The following is a 20,323-nucleotide window of genomic DNA, read 5'->3' as shown; positions in this document are numbered from 1 at the left end:
TTTTTGTGCCAAGGTCAGTAATAAAAAGATTAAATAAGATTGGTCCCAAAACCGATCCCTGAGGAACTCCACTAGTAACCTCCCTCCAGCCTGACAGTTCACCTTTCAGTCGGACCCATTGTAGTCTCCCCTTTAACCAATTCCTTATCCACCTTTCAATTTTCATATTGATCCCTATCTTTTCCAGTTTAGCTAATAATTCCCCATGTGGAACCATATCAAGTGCCTTACTGAAATCAAGGTAAATTAGATCCACTGCATTTCTTTTGTCTAAAAAATCTGTTTCCTTCTCAAAGAAAGAGATGAGGTTGGTTTGGTACGATCTACCTTTTGTAAAACCATGTTGTATTTTGTCTCAATTGCCATTGACCTCAATGTCCTTAACTACTTTCTCCTTCAAAATTTTTTCCAAGACCTTGCATACTACAGATGTCAAACTAACAGGCCTGTAGTTACCTGAATCACTTTTTTTCCCTTTCTTAAAAATAGGAACTATGTTAGCAATTCTCCAGTCATACGGCACAACCCCTGAGTTTACAGATTCTTGCTAATGGGCTTGCAATTTCATGTGCCAGTTCCTTTAATATTCTTGGAGGAAGATTATCTGGGCCCCCTGATTTAGTCCCATTAAGCTGTTCGAGTTTGGATGTGGTAATATCTACCTGCATATCCTCATTCCCATTTGTCGTCCTACTATTATCCCTAAACTCCTCATTAGCCTCGTTAAAGACTGAGGTAAAGTATTTGTTAAATATTAGGCCATGCCTAGATTATCCTTAACCTCCACTCCATCCTTAGTGTTTAGCGGTCCCACTTCCTCTTTCTTTGTATTCTTCTTATTTATATGGCTATAAAACCTTTTACTATTGCTTTTAATTCCCTTTGCAAGGTCCAAATGTACATGGCTTTTTGCCTTTTTCACTTTATCCCTACATATTCTGACCTCAATAAGGTAGCTTTCCTTGCTGATCCCCCTCATCTTCCACGCCTCGTAGGCTTTCTGCTTTTTCTTAATCACCTCTCTGAGATGCTTGCTCATCCAGCTTGGTCTACAACTCCTGCCTATGAATTTTTCCCCCTTTCTTGGGATGCAGGCTTCTGATAGCTTCTGCAGCTTTGATTTAAAGTAATCCAAGGCGTCCTCTACCTTTAGAGCCACAAATCTTCAGTCCAATCCACTTCCCTAACTAAGTTCCTTAATTTTTTAAAGTTAGCCCTTTTGAAATCAAAAACCATAGTCACAGATCTATTTTTGTTTATCCTTCCATTTAGTTTGAACTGAATTAGCTTATGATCACTCGAACCAAGGTTGTCCCCTACAACCATTTCTTCTATGAGGTCCTCACTACTCACCAAACGCAAATCTAAAATGGCATCCCCTCTTGTTGGTTCAGCAACTACTTGGTGAAGGAATCCATCAGCTATCGCATCCAGGAAAATCTGAGCCCTATTATTATTACTAGCACTTTTCCTCCAGTCTATATCTGAGAAGTTAAAGTCTCCCATGATCACACAATTCCCATTAGTATTTACTTCATTGAAAACATTAAAGAGGGCTCTATCCTTATCCAAATTGGATCCCGGTGGTCTATAGCACACCCCAAGCACTATCCTAGGGGATGCTCTAGTAGCTTTTTTCCCCAATGTGATTTTTTGTATCCATTCCATCACTTCTTATTTCTTTACAGTCTACCTCATTGATATACAATGCAACTCCACCACCTTTGCCTTTATTTCTGTCTTTCCTAAACAGCACATACCCTTCAATACCTGTACTCCAGTCATGACTACTGTTCCACCATGTTTCTGTTATCCTTATATCTGGTTTCACTTCTGGCACCAATAGCTCTCGTTCCTCCATTTTGTTACCTAGGCTCCTCACATTCGTGTACAAACATCTTAATTTTTGCTGTTTGGCCTCGTTCACATTCTTTACCCGATTAGGCACAGTCATTCTACAGCCAGTATGACCTATTAGACTGGTATCTACACTACCCTTCCTCCTTATGTCCATTCTCCTACCCACGGCTGTATCCTTTCTTACTTTGTTTTCTTCCCTCTCAATGCTAAAATCCGGCGTGGAGATTACCTGGACATCTCCCAACCATCTCCCGCAAATTCCTAGTTTAAAGCTCTCTTAATCAGTTGTGCCAGCCTCCATCCTAGAAGTCTATTTCCCTCCCTGCTCAGATGAAGTCCATCCCGAGAGAACAGTCCTCTGTCCATGAATGCTTCCCAGTGGCCATACACCCCAAAGCCCTCCTTATAGCACACTGCCTGAGCCATCTGTTGATCATCATAATCTTGTCACACCTTTGTTGCCCTTCTCTAGGAACAGGCAGAGTCCCACTGAAGATCACCTGAGCCTCGATTTCCTTAAGCGTCTTCCCCAGTCTGGCATACTCTCCCTTGATACTTCCAGCGAGAATCTAGCCGTATCATATTGTTCCCACATGAAGGACAATCAGTGGATTCTTTCCCACTCCCGTTCGGATCCTCTTCAGCCTCAGGTCCACATCCCATATCTTGGCACCCAGCAGACAGCACACCCTTCTGTTCTCTGGATCCGCTCTTGTTACAGGCCTGTCTATCCTTCTAAGTAAGGAGTCTCCAATCATGTAGACCTGCCTTTTCCTGGTGATGGTGCGATTCTTCGGTCTATCCCCTGTTCCCTCTGGCTGCAAGTCCTCTTGATTCCTATTGTCCCTTGCAATCCTCTGCAACCCATGCTGTATCCTCCTGGGGCTCATATTTGGTGTTATCTCCATTGACTCCTCCCCTCTTCCTTTAGGAGTAGCTGCTCTTCTCTTCTTCCTTGCCCTCTCACCTTCAGTGACCACCTACTGTGCCCCTTCTTCATTTTTCAGCTCCGCAAACCTGTTCCTGAGCTCTATTTCTCCTTCACTAGCCCGTCTTTTCCGCTGCCTGGTTCTCTTAGTCATATGCCTCCCAGCAGTCTCTCCTCAGCGTTCTTTGGTCCTGCTTCCATCTGCAAATCTGAGTTTTTCACTTCAGCCTCCTCATGTCTTTGCTTCATCATCCGCTCGAACCCCCTTCTAAACTCAACCAGAGTTTCCACCTGCCTCTCCAATCCTCGGATCTTTTCTTCCATCAGCTCTATCAGGTGGCAGATGAAACTCTTTTTAGGTACCCCCTCCAGGATCATGTACATGCCGCAGCTTCCACATGCAGTCATCTTCATTTTGTTTTCCACTGCTGCCTCTGTATCTGTCACAGCCTTCTCATCTAAGTCCTGTTAGTCCAGGAAACACAAACCAAACCAAAACACCACCACCCAGAGCAAAACAAACCCCCAACGAGCACCAAACCACTGCCAGACCACCACACACTCCCTTCACTACCCTGTTTGTTCCTCTGCCTGGCTCTCTTAGTCTTCCCCCCCCACAAACTCCTCTTGCCAACTCCCACTCAAACTCCCCTGTTTACAGCTCTGTTTGCTGGCTCCTGTGCTGCTGCAGCTGTCTTAGGTCAATCGTCCGCCCAGACCTGTGAAAATAAAGACCACTCCATACAACGCAGTTGTCATCTTTTAGGCTAAAAAGGAAAAACTCCTAGTAATTAAGAAAAGTTGCTATTTGTTCCCTTCATGCTAGCTTTGATTATTAATATACAGTATCCTGACACTCCCACCAGTGCATACTGTTTCACTTGGGTTCAAAGTGTGACCTCTGTGTGGTGGTCATACAGTCTTTCATTCTCTGCTGCTTCAGTTCTATCCTTTCAGTCAGGATAGAAATGACTATTGGCATCCTAGTTTTTGTGAAGAACTAGCTTTGCTGGGTCTCCTCAGTTTTACCTATTTGCATTCGTTTTCTGTCTGCATTACACCTGCTAGGACTTGCTACTTAAATTGCATCAGCGTGCACAGAGCCAAGCAAGATGAAGACCATGAACTGGTCTACACAGCATGGCAAAATGCATCAGAGGGGCTGCCCCATGTAGACCCTGCTGGCCTGCTCTAAAAGGTACCAAGTTTGCTTTAACATAGTCCTGTTTGAAACACATTCAAATGCTTCACAAGTCATACCCCTCTAGTGTGCTTTGCTAGTACCGTGTACATAAGACCTGAGAATGACTCTCTCACCTGGTTGTTCTTTGGGAATTCTTAAAGGGTAGAGGCTGTTGTTAAATGCAAATGTATGATCGAATAAACCTTACACATGATTGTAATAATCTTTGTACAAAGTATGCTTTGTAAAGTATCATTTGAAAACTCATAGTTTGCTGGTCAGTATTGTCCTGGTAAAATATGTGTGGCCACGTTGTATGTGAAGTTATAAGATCCCCCTGTATGTTATTAATGGATGTTCCAAACCCCGCAGCTTTCCTAGGCAGAAGTTAGGTCTGTCCTAAACAAAGGAAGGAATTTGCACTTGCCTTAATTTACGTTTAAGTACTAAACAGCATCATCAAGCAGGGAGGGAAAACAAAGGAAGTTCAAGCAGGTGAAAAAAACCAGTAGCTAATATCATTCCCCCTAGATTCTTTGTCTCCTTGGTCTCAGCTGTAAATGTTTTCAATTGGGGGACTGAAACTATAAAAAGAAGGGACAGACATCCCTCCCCCCACCCATTACCTTCACTGCATCTGAAGAGACAGAACAAGTAGCCATTGGATTCTGTGGGGAGGGATCCTGACCAGTGAGTTCAAGTTGAAGGGGCTGGGCAACTCTATTTGGGGTAACAAGTTGTGTGCATATTATTCCCTTAATGGAATAACGGGCTCAATATATTTGTACTGTCCAGGAGAGGATGGATAGTACAGGACATAGGTTTCTGGGGGGAAATCTGGGAGTGTGGTGGGGGTAATCCCGTGGTAGTCTTTGAGGCTGGTAAAAGCCAAGTTATGGCTGGCTGGCTGCAGCACACACAGACAAATTTGGGAGTGACTTACATGCTAGAGAAGGGATGGGAAAACTTTTTGTCCCGAGGGCCACATCTGGGAATAGAAATTGTATGGCGGGCCATGAATGCTCACAAAATTTGGGTTGGAGTGTGAGAGGGAGTGAGGGCTCTGATTAGGGGTCCAGGCTCAGGGGTTGGGCCAGAAATGAGGAGTTCAGGGTACGGGAGGGGGCTCCAGGCTGGGGTGCGGGAGCAGGGAGGTGAGGGCTCCAGCTGGAGATATGGGCTCTGGGGTGGGGCTGGGGATGAGGAGTTTGGGGTGCAGGAGGGTGCTCTGAACTGGGACCGCAAGCACTGCTCTGACATGGGCTCCTTCTGCAGCTTTGGACAAATCACTTAACTGAGGCAAAGATGCTTCCCATCTATAAAATCTAAATAATACTTACTGCTCACGGATTTTACGAGCATTTGTTATTGTTCATAAAGTGCTTGGAAGAGGAAGCATGCTACACTGTGTAAGTGCTATACTATTTTATCATTGAAAAAATTGGTAGGTGAAGGAATGTGCTTTTTTTTTTTTTTTTTTTTGTAATCCAGAATTCTGAAATGTGGTTCAAACGTCACAGTATAGCAATAGGAGAAGTACCAGCTTGCAGACTTGTGCACCGCCAAGAGTTAACACAGGCAAATATAGAAGAGATATGGAAATCCATGACGCTATCACAGTAAGTGTGTTTGTGAGTCCTCCACCTTTACGCTAATGTGTATAGTGGGCAACAGTCTCACCTTCTCTGCTACCTCTCATAATTTCGCCCATTCTTTACTGCTATACTGCCATTAGGTGTATACTTGCTAAACTAATTAGACTTGCTTATTATTTGACTATCAGCCTGTGATTTGTGAATAATCTCTTTTGTATTTAGCAGTTTTAACAATTCCTCTTTCTATGATACTATATAGCAAATTTTTCTGTATGTGTTTGTGTAGTGTGGTGAAATCTTTCTCCTCACTTCTCTTTCCACGATGGTAAAATTCTAACAGCTCTTCCGGGAACATGAAATCCTAAAAATCACTAATAAAAAGTGCAATCATAGAATATCAGGGTTAGAAAGGACCTCAAGAGGTCATCTAGCCCAACCCCCTGCTCAAAGCAGGACCAATCCCCAATTTTTGCCTCAGATCTCTAAATGGTCCCCTCAAGGACTGAACTCACAACCCTGGGTTTAGCAGGCCAATGCTCAAACCATTGAGCTATCCCTCCCCCAAATGTTTAGTTTGAGGACATAGGAAATGGAAGATCTGATCAGCTGGGTGAAAAAAATTCTACAAGCTTCCTACATATAGAAATAAGCTGTAAAATTTTAACAATGAGGGTAATTAATCATTGGAACAGTTTATCAAGGGTTGTGATGGATTCTCTATCACTGGCTATGTTAAAATCAGTATTTGATTTTTCTTTTTAAAATGATACGTTCTAGTTCAGTAGTCCCCAAACTTTTTACCGTGCACCCCACTTACACCTGTCTGCGCCCTCTGCCCCACAGGATCCGGGGCCAAGGGGATGGGGGGCAGCTGGGGTTGGACAGAGGTAAGGGGGCTGGGGCTGGGGGCCGGGCCCCAGGTGTGGGGCCAGGAGCAAAGCTGGATGGCGCTCCCTCCCTGCCCTCTGTGGGGGCTGACCCGGTCCCCAGCTGTGCCCCCTAAACATTCCTTAGCACCCCCCTAGGGGGGTGCACTTCACAGTTTGGGGACTTGTGCTCTAGTTCAAAAGGAATGATTCTGGAGATGTTCTATGGCCTTTGTTAGATAGGAGTTCAGACTAGATGATCACAATTGTCCCTTCTGACCTTGTAATCTATTAATCTATATTCTATTATTATTATAGGCAATCCAACATTAATATCCTGCACAATGTAGGGGGCTGTCTATTTTGTGTGTGTGTATGAATTTTATATATATATAATTTTTTTCCTCTGGTTAAAAAATACACTGGCTGTTTGACAACACAGGTGGAACCTAACCAATAATGTTTATAGTGTAAACTGTTAAAATGGCATGTTATTTTTATGAGATGAACTGGATATACATCAATGAAATGTGTAGCATGAAAATATTAATGATCAAATAACGTTCTTGAAACTGCCTCAAGCTTCCACACCCCAAAGATGACAAAAACAAACAGAAAGGAATTAATTTAAACAAGTGAATTGTTCCCAGTTTGTTTTTTAATATAGATGATGTAAACTATTTATTTATTTTAACAGCTTGCAAAAAGATTTGGGCCTGGATTCTCTGGATGAAGTATTGGATACAAAGCTTGTGAACCCAAAGCATATCATCCACAATGTGTACAATGTCAATAAACAGGGCATCGTCATTTTGGAAGACAAAACAAGTGAGTGGGCTGGAGATTTTTATTATGTTTTTAAGCCTTCCTATGTTGATTATAGTTCTTTTAAATTATTTTTTTTTTCTTTTAAGGCTGTATTGTTGGCTGTCTTGGGGTCTTTTAAGACTTGTCTACACTGGAAAGTTTTTTCCTTTAACTACACCTGTATTATTAAAGTGGAAATCCCTCCCCTAGTGTGGACACATTTATACCTGTAGAAAAGTGCTTATACTAGTATTGATTATTCCAGTTCAGGAAGCGAAATAGGCTATGTTGATATAAGGCACCTTTATATCAGTGTAACTACATCCACGCTAGGGCTTATACCAGTATAAATATATTGATTAAAAAGACAACCCTAACTAGTGTCTTTATACTGGTATATCTTTTCTAGTGTTGACCAGGCTTAAGTCAGCCACTAATGGCCTTTGAAGAGTCCTACCAGTGTGAATCAGTTTTTGTTTTTTGCCCTGATCCACCCACAGGCAGTTCAAGGTTTCAAGATGCAAAGGTACTTGAGAGTGAAGGTGGAAGATTTTCTCACTAACACAAGGTCAGGGCTCCTTCATCCTTCTCCTCCCTTCACTCTAGGTGTCAGAGGAGTTTATGCCTTTTCCTACTGTCATATCAGCCCCCTACAGAACTTGGGTTTCCCTCTGAAGTACCTGGCACTGGCCACTGTTGGAAGACAGGATACTGGGCTAGATGGACCTTTGGTCTGACCCAGTATAGCCATTCTGACATTCTTATAATGTCTCTGAAGCATCAAGACAGTATATTCTTAAATCTTCCACAATTTCCCTGTTTTTGACTGAAAACTCCAGCCAAACCTTATATTTTAAAATTACTGTTAAAAATATATATTTTTATATATGTACTAGGGGAAATGTCTCAGTTGAAATTTAGATGTTTGCCACTGTTTCATAAACTACTTTACTGCTATGTTTCTCCATAAAATTGGAGTAGTATAAAATTTGGCCAGTGGCATGTAAGATAGAGTGTATCCTTGGAGTAGCCCAACTGGCAGTATTTTAAGGTGTTGGAGAACTGTAATCTAAACCACATTTACTGAAAGATTTTGAACTTCTCTTGTATTATGCCAGACTGTTAACTGTTTTAAATTCTCATCTCTTCTCCACAACCTCCTTTCTGAGAAGAAGAGCTACCTCACTGGGTACTGTCAGCAATGAAGTGTCTAGCAAATTGTAAGTATATCACCAAATTCTAATAAAAACAAAATTGAAGTAACTCCTATCTCACTTCACCGAATCCTTTTTATTTAAAGGGTCAGAATTATGTCCTCTGATTCATATCCTAGAAAGTAGAGATGGAAAAGATCTTTAGGGTCATCTGGTAAATACTCTTGCCAAAGCAACATATTTCCTGGAGTATATGAAGCTGTTTTGCTTTTAACTATTTAGCTTTCATTTGTGACAAATCTCTGTAAAATGGTCCAATGACCTTTTTGTAGGCATGTGGCTATAAAAATGTAGTTTTATTATAGCAGGTGTTTATGCATATTGATATTCAAGAACCATGTTATTTATGGATGGCTTAGCCCCATGTAAATTAAAGCAGCAGTTAGAGTGAAAATAAATTAAGTTACAAAAACCCTCAAAACAAACAAAACTGACCGTGATGGTGATTGTGAAATGCACAGGGAGAATAGGGAGGCTACAGAAACAGAAATCGCAATAATAATGGGGGATTTCAGCTATCCCTATATTGGCTGAGTATATATCATGTCAGGATGGGATGCAGAGATAAAATTTCTAGACACTGTTAATGACTGCTTCTTGGAGCAGCGAGTCCTAGAACCCACAAGGGAAGAGGCAATTCTTGTTTTGGTCCTAACTGGAGCACAGCCTCTGGTCCAAGAGGTGAATGTAGTAGAACCGCTCAGTAATAGTGACCATAATGTAATTAAATTTAACATACTTGTAGGGTGGAAAATGCCAAAGAAATCCAGCACTCTAGCATTTAACTTTAGAAAAAAGGGGGAACTACACAAAAATGAAGAAGCTAGTTAATTCGAAATTAAAGGGAACAGTCACAAGAGTGAAATGCCTGTAAGCTGCATGGAAATTATTTAAAAACACCATAAAAGAGGCTAAAAGAAAATATATGCTCCAAATCAAAACAAACAAATAAACAATATGAGTACCAAAAAGAAAAGAAAAAAGCTCCATGGCTAAACAATAGAGAAAAGAGTGGTTAGAGACCAAAAGGCATCCTTTAAAAATTGGAAGTCAAATCCTACTAAGGAAAATAGCATAAACTCTGGCAAGTCAAGTGTAAAACTATAATTAGGCAGGCCAAAAAAGAATTTGAAGAACAACTAGCAAAAGACAGAAAAGCTAATGGCAAAAAATGCTTTAAGGACATCAGGAGCTGAAGCCTGCCAAACAGTTAGAGCAGCCACTGGACAATCAAGGAGACAAAGCCATTGCAGAGAAGCTAAATGAATTCTTTGCATCAGTCTTCACTGCAAAGAACGTGAGGGAGATCCCTGCCTCACAGCCACTCTTTTTAGGTAGCCCCTTTCTGCCAGCTGAACATCTGAGCCGTATCAGGAAGCTAGAGAAGCAAATAAGAAAGGGTATGTGCTGTGAGATCCTCCCTTCCTCTGTGGCCTCTGACCATGAACACGGCTTGGAGGAGCCTTATGACCTGACCATGGAGAAGGACTGAGAATGGAGAGAGCCATTGTTGCAGGAGAGGAAAAAGGACTGAGAAGTGCATTTGGAAATGCACCAGGACATCATGGGTTTGTTCAGGTAACAAACTCAGATGTTGCAAAGCATTATTGACCTATGTGCCCAAAGATCCAGTATTCAGTAGCCTTTCCAAAATCATGGTTGGTGCTCCCATCACACCCAACATAAAAGATGACAGCATGGTGTACATCCTTATCCCCTACTACTCCATGCCGGCAGACAACAAGGAGAACCATAGCTATATACCAACTGTGAAAATCCCAGGATCAGCCACAATACTTTATGCTGAAATTTTTTTGTATATGAACATAAATGTTCATTGTTTACTTGTGTTTTTTTTACTGGGGGTTTTAAAGTATGGTTCATCCTGTTAGCATTGCTTAAAGGTTTGCACCTTATATGTTTGCACTTTAATTTTGTTGCCTGTTTTTTGCACACAATAAAGTTTTGTTTTTGGAAACTTACTGTATATTAGCTTATACCAAGCATTATAGACGCATTATAGAATTTGATAATGGGAGGCGATAACCGACCAGTATTTAAGCTTCGTTACAAGACAGACTATTTCATAAAAGTGTCACGCAACTCTATATTGTGGCTGACAAAATGTTTTTTTAAAGCCTCCCTCAGATGTATAGCTGTTGGCTCTTCTAATAACCCTTGTGTCTGGCTATTCAAATTCTGCAGACAGCTTGTCCATCTCTCCCCTCCATCCTTGCGGTAGCTCTCCCCCCTTCACTTCGCAGCAGTATTCAACATGCAGCTATACTGCTGATCATGTTTCTCTTGCTGAGATCCAATCTAGTGAGTAAACAATGCCACTGACCCTTCAGTCTACCAAAGACACATTCAATAGCCATTCTGCATTAGCTGAGCTGGTTGTTGAATCTTTCTCTGGTGCTATCATGGTATTCTTTGTATGGCTTCATGAGACAGGAAAGCAAGGAGTAGACTGGGTCCCCCAGAATCACTATTGACATTTCAACATTGCTAATGTGAATGTGCTTACTAGGGAAGAATGTCTCTGCTTGCAGCTTTTGGAAAAGTTCTGTATTCTTAGCGATGTGAGCATCATGTGCCTTCCCTGATCAGCTCACATTGATATCACATAAGTGTCCGTGGTGATTCACTTGTCTTTGTACAACCACAGAAACGGTATCCTTTTCTGTTGATGTGCTTGCTGGCAAGGTGGGCTCATGCCAGAATAGGGCTTTGTGTGCCATCTATTGCCCCATCACAGTTTGAGAACCCCACAGCTGCAAATCTTATCTACCATTTCCTGCACATTTGTGAAAGTCACAGTCCTGTCAGCAGCGTACACTTCATAGCTCTATACACTTGGATGACAACAGCCTCCAGTGTGGATTTTCCAACTCCAAACCGATTGACCTGTGACTGATAGCAATCTGGCATTGGAAGCTTCCAGAATGTGATCACCTTTTGCTTCTCCACTGTCAACGCAGCTCTCATTTTGGTGTCCCTGCGGTGGAGGTCTGGAGTGAGCTTAGCATGCAGATCCAGGAATGTGGCCTTTTGCATCCCAAACCTGCATTACAATGTGATTCCACTAATCAGTGCTCATTTCTTGGTCTCAGAAGCAGCGATTCAATGTGAGGAACTGCTCCATGAATGCCGTCAGCAACCTGGCATTTTATTTACTGTGGTCATCGGCATCCAGTTATTGTTGTGTTTGAACATCTCCATATTTTCTTCATTGCATACTCGGTTGTTGTAGTATTCATTCAAGTTCTGCAAAGACAGGAGAATCATGTGTCCTGTAGTAACAAAGGTCATTTTAACTGCACTGAGCTCTGCAGGATCCATGCTGCTTCCAGAGAGATGGCAGAAACTAAAAAGCGGTGTGTGGGACTGTGGAAGTTTTTTTTTAAAAGGGTGCATAAATAGAGAAAGTGGCATAGATGGAAACTTCTGTGCTGCCTTCAGAGCTGGGCGGTTGGAGAGCGGCAGCTCTGGGTAGGTGCCCAGCTCCGAAGGCAGCACTGCCTCCAGCAGCAACAGCAGCGCAGAAGTAAGGGTGGCAATACCATACCATGCTACTCTTCTGCGCTGCTGCTGGCTGCCTGAAGATGGGCAGTGGGAGAGCAGTGGCTGCTGGCTAGGTGCCCAACTCTTAAGGCAGCGCCGCCGCCCGCAGCAGTGCAGAGGTAAGGGTGGCATGTTATGATATTGCCACCCTTACTTCTGTACTGCTGGTGGTGGCAGAGCTGCCTTCAGAGCTGGGTGCCTGGCAAGCAGCCGCTGCTGTACACTCTGCCTTCAGAGCTGGGATTTCACAGGGGAGACCAAATTTCACGGTCAGAGATGTGATTTTCGTGACCATGAATTTGGTAGACCCTTAATTATGATAAGTGTTAGGCAACCTGAGCTACAGGATGGCTTTATAGCTCTGTCTATAATCCATACATGAAGTTTGGTGACCATCTTTTTTATGACAGGTTGCAGAGTAACAGCCGTGTTAGTCTGTATTCGCAAAAAGAAAAGGAGTACTTGTGGCACTTTAGAGACTAACCAATTTATTTGAGCATGAGCTTTCGTGAGCTACAGCTCACTTCATCGGATGCATACCGTGGAAACTGCAGCAGACTTTATATATACACAGAGAATATGAAACAATACCTCCTCCCACCCCACTGTCCTGCTGGTAATAGCTTATCTAAAGTGATCATCAGGTTGGGCCATTTCCAGCACAAATCCAGGTTTTCTCACCCTCCACCCCCCCACACAAATTCACTCTCCTGCTGGTGATAGCCCATCCAAAGTGACAACTCTTTACACAGTGTGCATGATAATCAAGTTGGGCCATTTCCTTTTTTATATATTTTTTTTGAAAGCAGAATAGCTTGTTTTGAGAGTGGTGCTTTGAAATGAATAGTATGTAGGATGCTGACCGTTCATATGAATGACATATGTCCAAGGTTCAAATGTAGTGACAGCTGTGGTAATTACATAGTCGTTGTAACCCATCAAGGATCAAATAAATGTCTATCAATTCACTGTTTGAGAACTAAGGCTTAGAAAAGTCTGCTGCTTTGAATGTGTGTGTACTGATGGCTAAAGTGTTTCTAGCTGTGGAGAGTAACAAAACATTGAATCTTAAAGCAGGGAATGTTACCTATTGTAGTAAAATATTTTTGCTATGTGTTTGAATATTACCCATCTAGATGTTTCAGTACCTTCATAAAAAAACGTTAAAAGCAGAATTGGTATTTTTATCTCTGATGTGGTTCCTTTTCCTAGCAAAGACTAAGAAGCCATTTTGAATCTCATAGTTTTGCAGAAGTCTGTCATAAGCAGTCCCTGTTTGTATGTTCAAGAAGCACTACTACAGCCAACTAAATTTAGTGAAGAAAATATCAACTTTTGGGTTTTTGTTTCTTAAATCTGATATTTTTTCCCCCTCCATTTCAGTTAGTTGGCTGTAGTAGCACCTGAAAGTTCAGACAGAAACTGCATATGTCCTCAGCAAAAGCCTGGGAGAGGAAACCACAGCAGAGGTACAAATATTAACTCTGCTTTAACTTTTGTGTCTGAAATTACTGAGTGCGTTTACATAGGTAACAGCTATTAATGAATTTATTTTGAAAATAAAAATCATATCAGTTGCAGTTAGATAATACTGATTAATGTCTTGCTCTTTCCTTCAATTCCAGAATGATCTTAGTAAGCTATGTCTACACCAGCACTTTTGCTGGTATAACTTTTATGTTGCTCAGAGGAGTGAAAAAAAACACACACCGAGCGACATAAGTTACACCGAAGAACACGGTGTGACAGGAGAGTGTCTCCTGCCAACATAGTGACTGCTTGCTGGAGGTGGTTTAATTATGTCAACGGAGAGCTTTATCCTGTTGGCATAGAGCAGATACATGGGAGATTTTTACAGGGCCGCAGCTGCACTGGCCATCTGGTTCATATTCCTATGAACATGTATTTGGAGATAAATGCTTATACTATCCGAAACCTAATTAAGTAACAACTTCAAACATTCATCTCTCATTGCCTAGCATTCTAGTACTAGTGCATTTCAACCAAGGGATGTAAAACTTGAGAGTAATACTTTGATTAAAAGAAGGTATTGTGTAGAGCAGTGTCTGAGGCTCCCTGGAGGGCCGCGAGCAGGCGTCTGCCAGGCAGGGCCAGTGTTAGACTCACTAGGGCCCAGGGCAGAAAGCTGAAGTCCCACCGCATGGGGCTGAAGAAGAAGCCTGAGCAACTTAGCTTCCTGGGGGCCTCAGGCAATACCCCCTAATGTCAGTCCTGGCTTTTATATGCAGAAAACTAGTTGTTGTGGCACAGGAGGGCCATGGAGTTTTTTATAGCATGTTGGGAGCACCTCAGAAAAAAAAATGTTGAGAACCCCTGGTGTAGAGCAGTAAATAGCAAGGAGTGGACTCATTTTAAGGGCAGTAAGAACTGTATGGGTATTTTTTCATGTATTATGTCTGTTTTCACTCGATTAGTTGCAGTTTGTGTAACTACTACTTTGAATAATTAATTTAAATTTTTCCCTTTTGAAACTTTGCTTGTATTGGCTAGAAATGAAAATAGGTGACCCTGTTTGTGGTTTCATTTCCTCTCTTAGGGCCCAGTTGTTCAGATTTGAAGCAACCTACATACTTAGGATTTGAAAGAGATGTCTTCAAAACAATAGCAGACTACTATGGCCAGATGAAGGAACCTCTGCTCACATTTCATCTTTTTGATGTTTTCGTCAGTGTGTTAGGTAAGTTGGCTTGTAATATAATAAATAGAAGAATTGTGAACAATTGTGCCTTTTCCACCCCATTGCCACAAATTATCTTAACTTTTAAAAAGATTTAACAAGTCTCTCAAATTTTTTTATGTGTTCCTTCCACTTTAGCTATAAATAGAATATTCTAATACTTAAATGTATTTTGAAAACTAAGACAACACAGTGCTATTGTTACATACCTTAAGTTGTGTTACGAGGCTGAAGGCCTTGGACCAGGTTTTTAAGGGTATTGAAGTGTGGCTCCACTCAGCATTGCAAGGCCTGACTGACTTAGATAGCTAAATCTTATTGTCAAAAGGGGCTCAGCTCTTAAGTTTTATTATTGACTTTCTCTCTGTGCACTCTGTATACATTTGTGCATGTTTTTACTAGCTAGTATTAAAGTCTCTGCTTAAAAAATCCTATTCAATTAAAATCTTTCCCTGTTCTTTCACACACTTTTTGTGTGTGTGTGTTACTTCCATTGTACATTGTATTTCACTTCACACAGCACTGACAGGGTTTTATTTCACAGCTGCAGTACTCTTCACAAATAGAATACAACCCCCCCCACTTCACTTATACCAAAGTTTATGTGGAAATGAAAAAAGTTTTGCACACTTCCAGTTAAAAGTGACTTATGCACTTTTGAAAATAGGATGTAGGCAGTACTGAAAGTTTTTACTCCAAGAGCACAGACACCAATGTTCCAGTAGCTGGCCTTTGGAGAATCTTTGTTCTATATGTAACATTGAGGAGGTTGCATTTCCATCTTCTAAAGAGAACCTGGTCTGTAGTAAAATATAATGGTTATGTATCGTAAGAAAAATTCTGTCTTGTGGCAGAAATGTATAGTGTGTTTTTAAAAGTTTATTAGGAATATTGTTTTCTACAAATAATGGTACTGGAGCCAATGTTAAAGCTTGTTATTACTAAGGATATCTGAATAAATAGGCTTCAAACCTGAGAAGCAGCGGTGCAAGAGAGGGCATTCCCTGGGCCTAAGAAAGGACAAGCCCATGAAGCGGAGTGGAGTGCAACCTGTGTCTGGCCAGTCCTCTGCCCCCGCTCCACAGATTGCACCACTGACTCTGCCCCGTTGACAGGCTCTGTTGAGTCTGGTGTGGGACCAGCTGTTGGCACTGGGGAACATCGTGGCACCAGCAGGATTGTGGTGCCGTCCACCAGGGAGGTGTTCGTTGTGGTCAAGGACTTGCTGGCACTTTCGGTACTGCCGTAGCTGGCAGTGCAAGAGTCGGCACCGGTGGTGAGGGTGAGCAGAAGGAAACATTCTGCCCTGAGCTCTCATTCAGTACTGGAGCCCTTGTTACCGTCTAGAGCAGGGGTGGGCAAACTTTTTGGACTGAGGACCACATCGGGGTTCCGAAACTGTATGGAGGGCTGGGTAGGGAAGGCTGTTCCTCCCCAAACAGCCTGGCTTCCACTTCCTGCCCCTGACTGCCCCCCTCAGAACCACCAACTCATCCAAATCCCCCTGCTCCTTGTCCCCTGACCGCCCCCTCCCGGGACCCCCCCGCCCCCATCCAACCCCCCTGTCCCCTGACTGCTCTGACCCCTATCCACACCCCCGCCCCCTAACAGGCCCCCCCTGGGACTTCCACGCCTATCCAACCCCCCCCCCCGTTCCCTGTCCCCTGAATGCCCCCCCCCCAGAACCTCTGCCCCATCCAATCCCCCCCCACCCTGTTCCCTGCCCCCGTACCATGTCATTCAGAGCACCAGGACTCGCAGCCATGCTGCCTGGCTGGAACCAGCCACACTGCCATACAGTCTAGGGCAGGCAGACAGCTCTCACAGCCACGCTGCCCGGCAGGAGCTCGCAGCCCCGCCGCACAGAGCATTGGCGGTACGGTGAGCTGAGGCTGTGGGGGAGGGGCCAGGGGCTAGCCTCCCTGGCCGTGAGCTCAAGGGCTGGGCAGGAGGGTCTCGTGGGCCGCAGTTTGCCCACCTGATTTAGAGAGAAGCTGGCCCTGTTGATGTTGACATGGGCTTCACCTGCTTCAGCACCAATCCCCGGATATGCTGCACTGGCCCTTGGAGCTGACGCATACAGCACCTCTGTGGTTCCTGACGATGACTCATCATCAGAGTTTGAGGTGGAGTTGTGCACCCAGCAGAGGGGCCGTTACCAGTGCCCCACCAGACAGCCCTACATGGTGGTGGATCACAGTGGGGGGGTTCTTACCAGATCAGTGGGCATTGGCCCGTGCAAATGCAATGGCCTTTTTGGAACCCGGGGGGTTTTCCCCCGTGGTCTGGCCCTCTTTCTAGCTTTTCCTACTCCGTGGTGTTAGAATGGCTCCTCTGTAACACCGAGCAGTGCCCAACCTAGACTCCGGTACTGATCCCAGTACTGATCCTCAGGAGCTGGAATTGCGGGTTTCGGTCTGTGCAGAAGGAAAGGAGAAGGGCCCAGTGCAGGCCTCCTCCTCCCCAGACAAGTCAATGTCGGGGATGGGCAGTTTAATGCCCCAGGACGACTTCATGGCTCACCAGGAGCTATTGAAGACAGTGGCCTCGAACTTAGTGCCGGAAGTGGATGTAGTTAAAGAGTCCTCCCACAGCCTGGTCAACCACTTGGCCATGGTGGTCGAATGTGGCTCTACCTCTAAATGAGGCCATCATGGGTCCAGTCAGAAACCTGTGGCAAACACCATCCTCTCTGCCTGCCACTTCGAAGAGGAGAGAGAAGTACTTTGTTCCCACCAAGGGGTACAAGTACTATTACTCCTACCCACCTTCTGGGTCCCTTGTGGTCTTGGCGGCCAACAAAAGAGAGAGGCAGGGGCTGCCAGGGGTGACCCCCAAAGCAAAAGACTCAAAGAAGGTGGACGTTTTTGGCAGAAAGGTACGTTCTACTGGCAACTTACAGCTCCACATCTCCAACCAGCAAACATTGCTAGGAAGGTAGGATTTCAGCATCTGGGACTCCCATATAAAAGTTTAAGGACTTGCTCCCCCAAGAGTCCAGGCAGGAATTCTTCACTCTGGTGGAACAAGGGAAGGCTATAGCCAGGGCTTCCCTACAAGTGGCCCTGGATGCTGCAAATGCAGCAGCCAGAGCTATGGCATCCGCGATAGCCATGTGAAGGTGCTCTTGGCTCCAGTCCTTGGGCCTACCAGCAGAAGTTCAATAAGCCCTTCAGGACCACACTAAGTCTTCTGAAGGCCAAGAGGGACAGGGCAAGGGTTAAGCTTATAGCCCCAGCCTGGCCAAACCAGCACTGGTTTGGCACTTGATTGGACTTATCAGTAATTGACCCTAATGCCATTACCTCCCCTCCTGGACCTGATCTTGCAAGATCACCGCCAAACCTACAACACCCTCCACCTGCCCACATGGAAGCTCCATGGTTAAATCCAGTGGAGCTGGCCTGTTTGGAGCAAGACTGCCAGGTTTTAGTAGGGAACCATCTATTAGAGCTACCTATGTCGCCAAGTGGAAGCGTTTCTCCATTTGGTCATTCCCATTGAGGCCTCTTGTCCGCTAGGCCACCTCTCCAGACTGTGCTGAAGTATCTGCTTCTGCTGAAACAGCAAGGCCTGGTTATTTAATCTATTAAAGCACATCTAGCGGCCATCTCAGCTTTCGACACTCCAGTGGATGGTTGGTCATTTTTTTCGCATGAAATGTCCATTCATTTCCTCAAGGGCTTACCCACAGATCCAGGAATCCATACCCCTGTGGAACTTAGACCTGGTCCTGTCAAGACTCTCAGGCCCTCCCTTTGAGCCTCTGTCATACCTTTCCTGGAAGGTCATCTTTGCAATTACCTTGTCGAGGAGGGTCTCTGAGATTAGGCCCCTTACTTCAGAATCCCTGTACACTGTGTTCTTTAAGGACAAGTTACAACTTCACCCCTATCCCGCATTCCTCCCAAAGGTGGTTTCACAGTAATCAGACCATCTTCCTGTCTGTTTTCTTCCTGAAACTGCACAAGAATAGGAAGGAGTAGTGTTTGCACACACTGGATGTTAGGCATGCCCTACCTTTTTACATAGAAAAGACCAAGCCGTTCCATAAATCCATGGAGCTATTTGTGGCAGTAACACATAGGGTGAAAGACCCAATTTGGCTTGGAGAATTTCATCCTGGATCACTTCCTGCATTCTCATGTAGTATGAGCAGGCGGCTATGCCACCACCTGCCATCCTGACCACCCATTCTACAAGAGCACAAGCTTCTTCAGCAGCGTTTGTTGCCCAGTCCCAATCCAGGACATTTGTAGATCGGTGACCTGATCGGCAGCACATACTTTTTCCTTCTACTATGCCATCACCCAGCAAGCTAGGGACGGTGCTGGTTTTGGTAGGACAGTATTGCAATCCGCATGTCCATGAACTTCGAGCCCACCTCCTAAGGAACTGCTTGGTAATCATCTAACATTGAATGGACATATGCAAGCACTTGAAGAAAAGACAGTTACTAGCCTTCTGTAAATGTTGTTCTTCAAGATGGGTTGCACATGTCCATTCTATGTCCCAGCCTCCTACTCCTCAGTCGGAGTTAGCCAGCAAGAAGGAACTGAAATGGTGCAGGGTTGGCCGGTCTCTTTATAGAGCACCATGAGCGCATGGCACCAGAGGGCGCCAAAGCCAACCTGACGGGTACCACTGAGGGAAACATTTTGGGTGACTGCATGGGGAGCACACACATCAAATGTGGGTTGGACATGTGCAACATGTCCAACAGTTATAGAAGAACAACAGTTATAGAAAGGTTAGCAACGGGATAGGATGGGTAGAGAGCAGATGTGTTTTATAGCAGGAGAGCATAGAGGGTATACATATTACAATATGTAATATGAACTGGAACAGGACTTGAAGACACATGTCTGAAGTTGGTCTGTTAAGAAGATTTAAGTTAGGAATAAGGAAGCTACTCTTACTCTTGCTCTTTATAGCAAAAAATTCAGTCCTAAATCTTTGGACCCAGGCAATGGCTCCTGAATCACTGGAAAAAAAAAATTAGAATACCTAATAATGGGCAACAGAACACGTTTTATGAGAACAATGCCAGACAAATTTGCAGAAATGGATAAATTAATATGTAATTAAATAATACCTTGCAAAGGTAAACAATACGAAAGAAATACAGACGCCCCCTGACTTACCTAATCATTCTGTTCCGGAAAGCCTTGCGTAATTCAAATTTTGCATAAGTCGGAAACGTATACTTGTACGTTACGCAAACATTTCCGCAACTCGAAAATCCTATTTCTGGCTTATGGAACTTTTTCTGTAAGTGTGAATTTGCATAAGTCGGGTCTTGCGTAACCCAGGGAGCGTCTGCAATGAAATAATTGAGATGCTTTGATATCGACATGATACGTTCACTTGGATGTATAGGGTGAGGACCTTTGTGGGTCTCTAATCATTCCTTGTCAGAGAGAATGCCTAACTTCACATTACCCTGCTGTTGGCAATGCTGTCTGATCTCCCATTTCTATATGGAAAGCAACCCTATTGGGGGAGGGATAGCTCAGTGGTTTGCTAAACCCAGGGTTGTGAGTTCGATCCTTGAGGGGGCCATTTAGGGATCTGGGGCAAAAATTGGGGATTGGTCCTGCTTTGAGTA

At 43.8% G+C, this 20,323-nt stretch overlaps 1 protein-coding gene across 1 annotated transcript in view; it reads left to right on the top strand.

The window, feature by feature from the left end:
- The window catches only part of DEPDC1B (DEP domain containing 1B), a 61,284-nt gene that overhangs the window by 30,147 nt on the left and 10,814 nt on the right, over positions 1–20,323 (top strand). Inside the window, exons 4-7 of the mRNA XM_073346190.2 lie at positions 5,463–5,590; positions 7,130–7,260; positions 8,412–8,459; positions 14,575–14,715. Of these exons, the coding sequence (XP_073202291.1) occupies positions 5,463–5,590; positions 7,130–7,260; positions 8,412–8,459; positions 14,575–14,715 (448 nt within the window). The remainder of the gene's footprint in view (positions 1–5,462; positions 5,591–7,129; positions 7,261–8,411; positions 8,460–14,574; positions 14,716–20,323) is intronic.

The sequence above is a fragment of the Lepidochelys kempii genome, chromosome 5 (assembly GCF_965140285.1).
Source record: "Lepidochelys kempii isolate rLepKem1 chromosome 5, rLepKem1.hap1, whole genome shotgun sequence".
NCBI lineage: Eukaryota > Metazoa > Chordata > Testudines > Cheloniidae > Lepidochelys > Lepidochelys kempii.
Note: the sequence above shows the minus strand (reverse complement) of the source record. Positions and strands in the feature narration are given on the sequence as shown.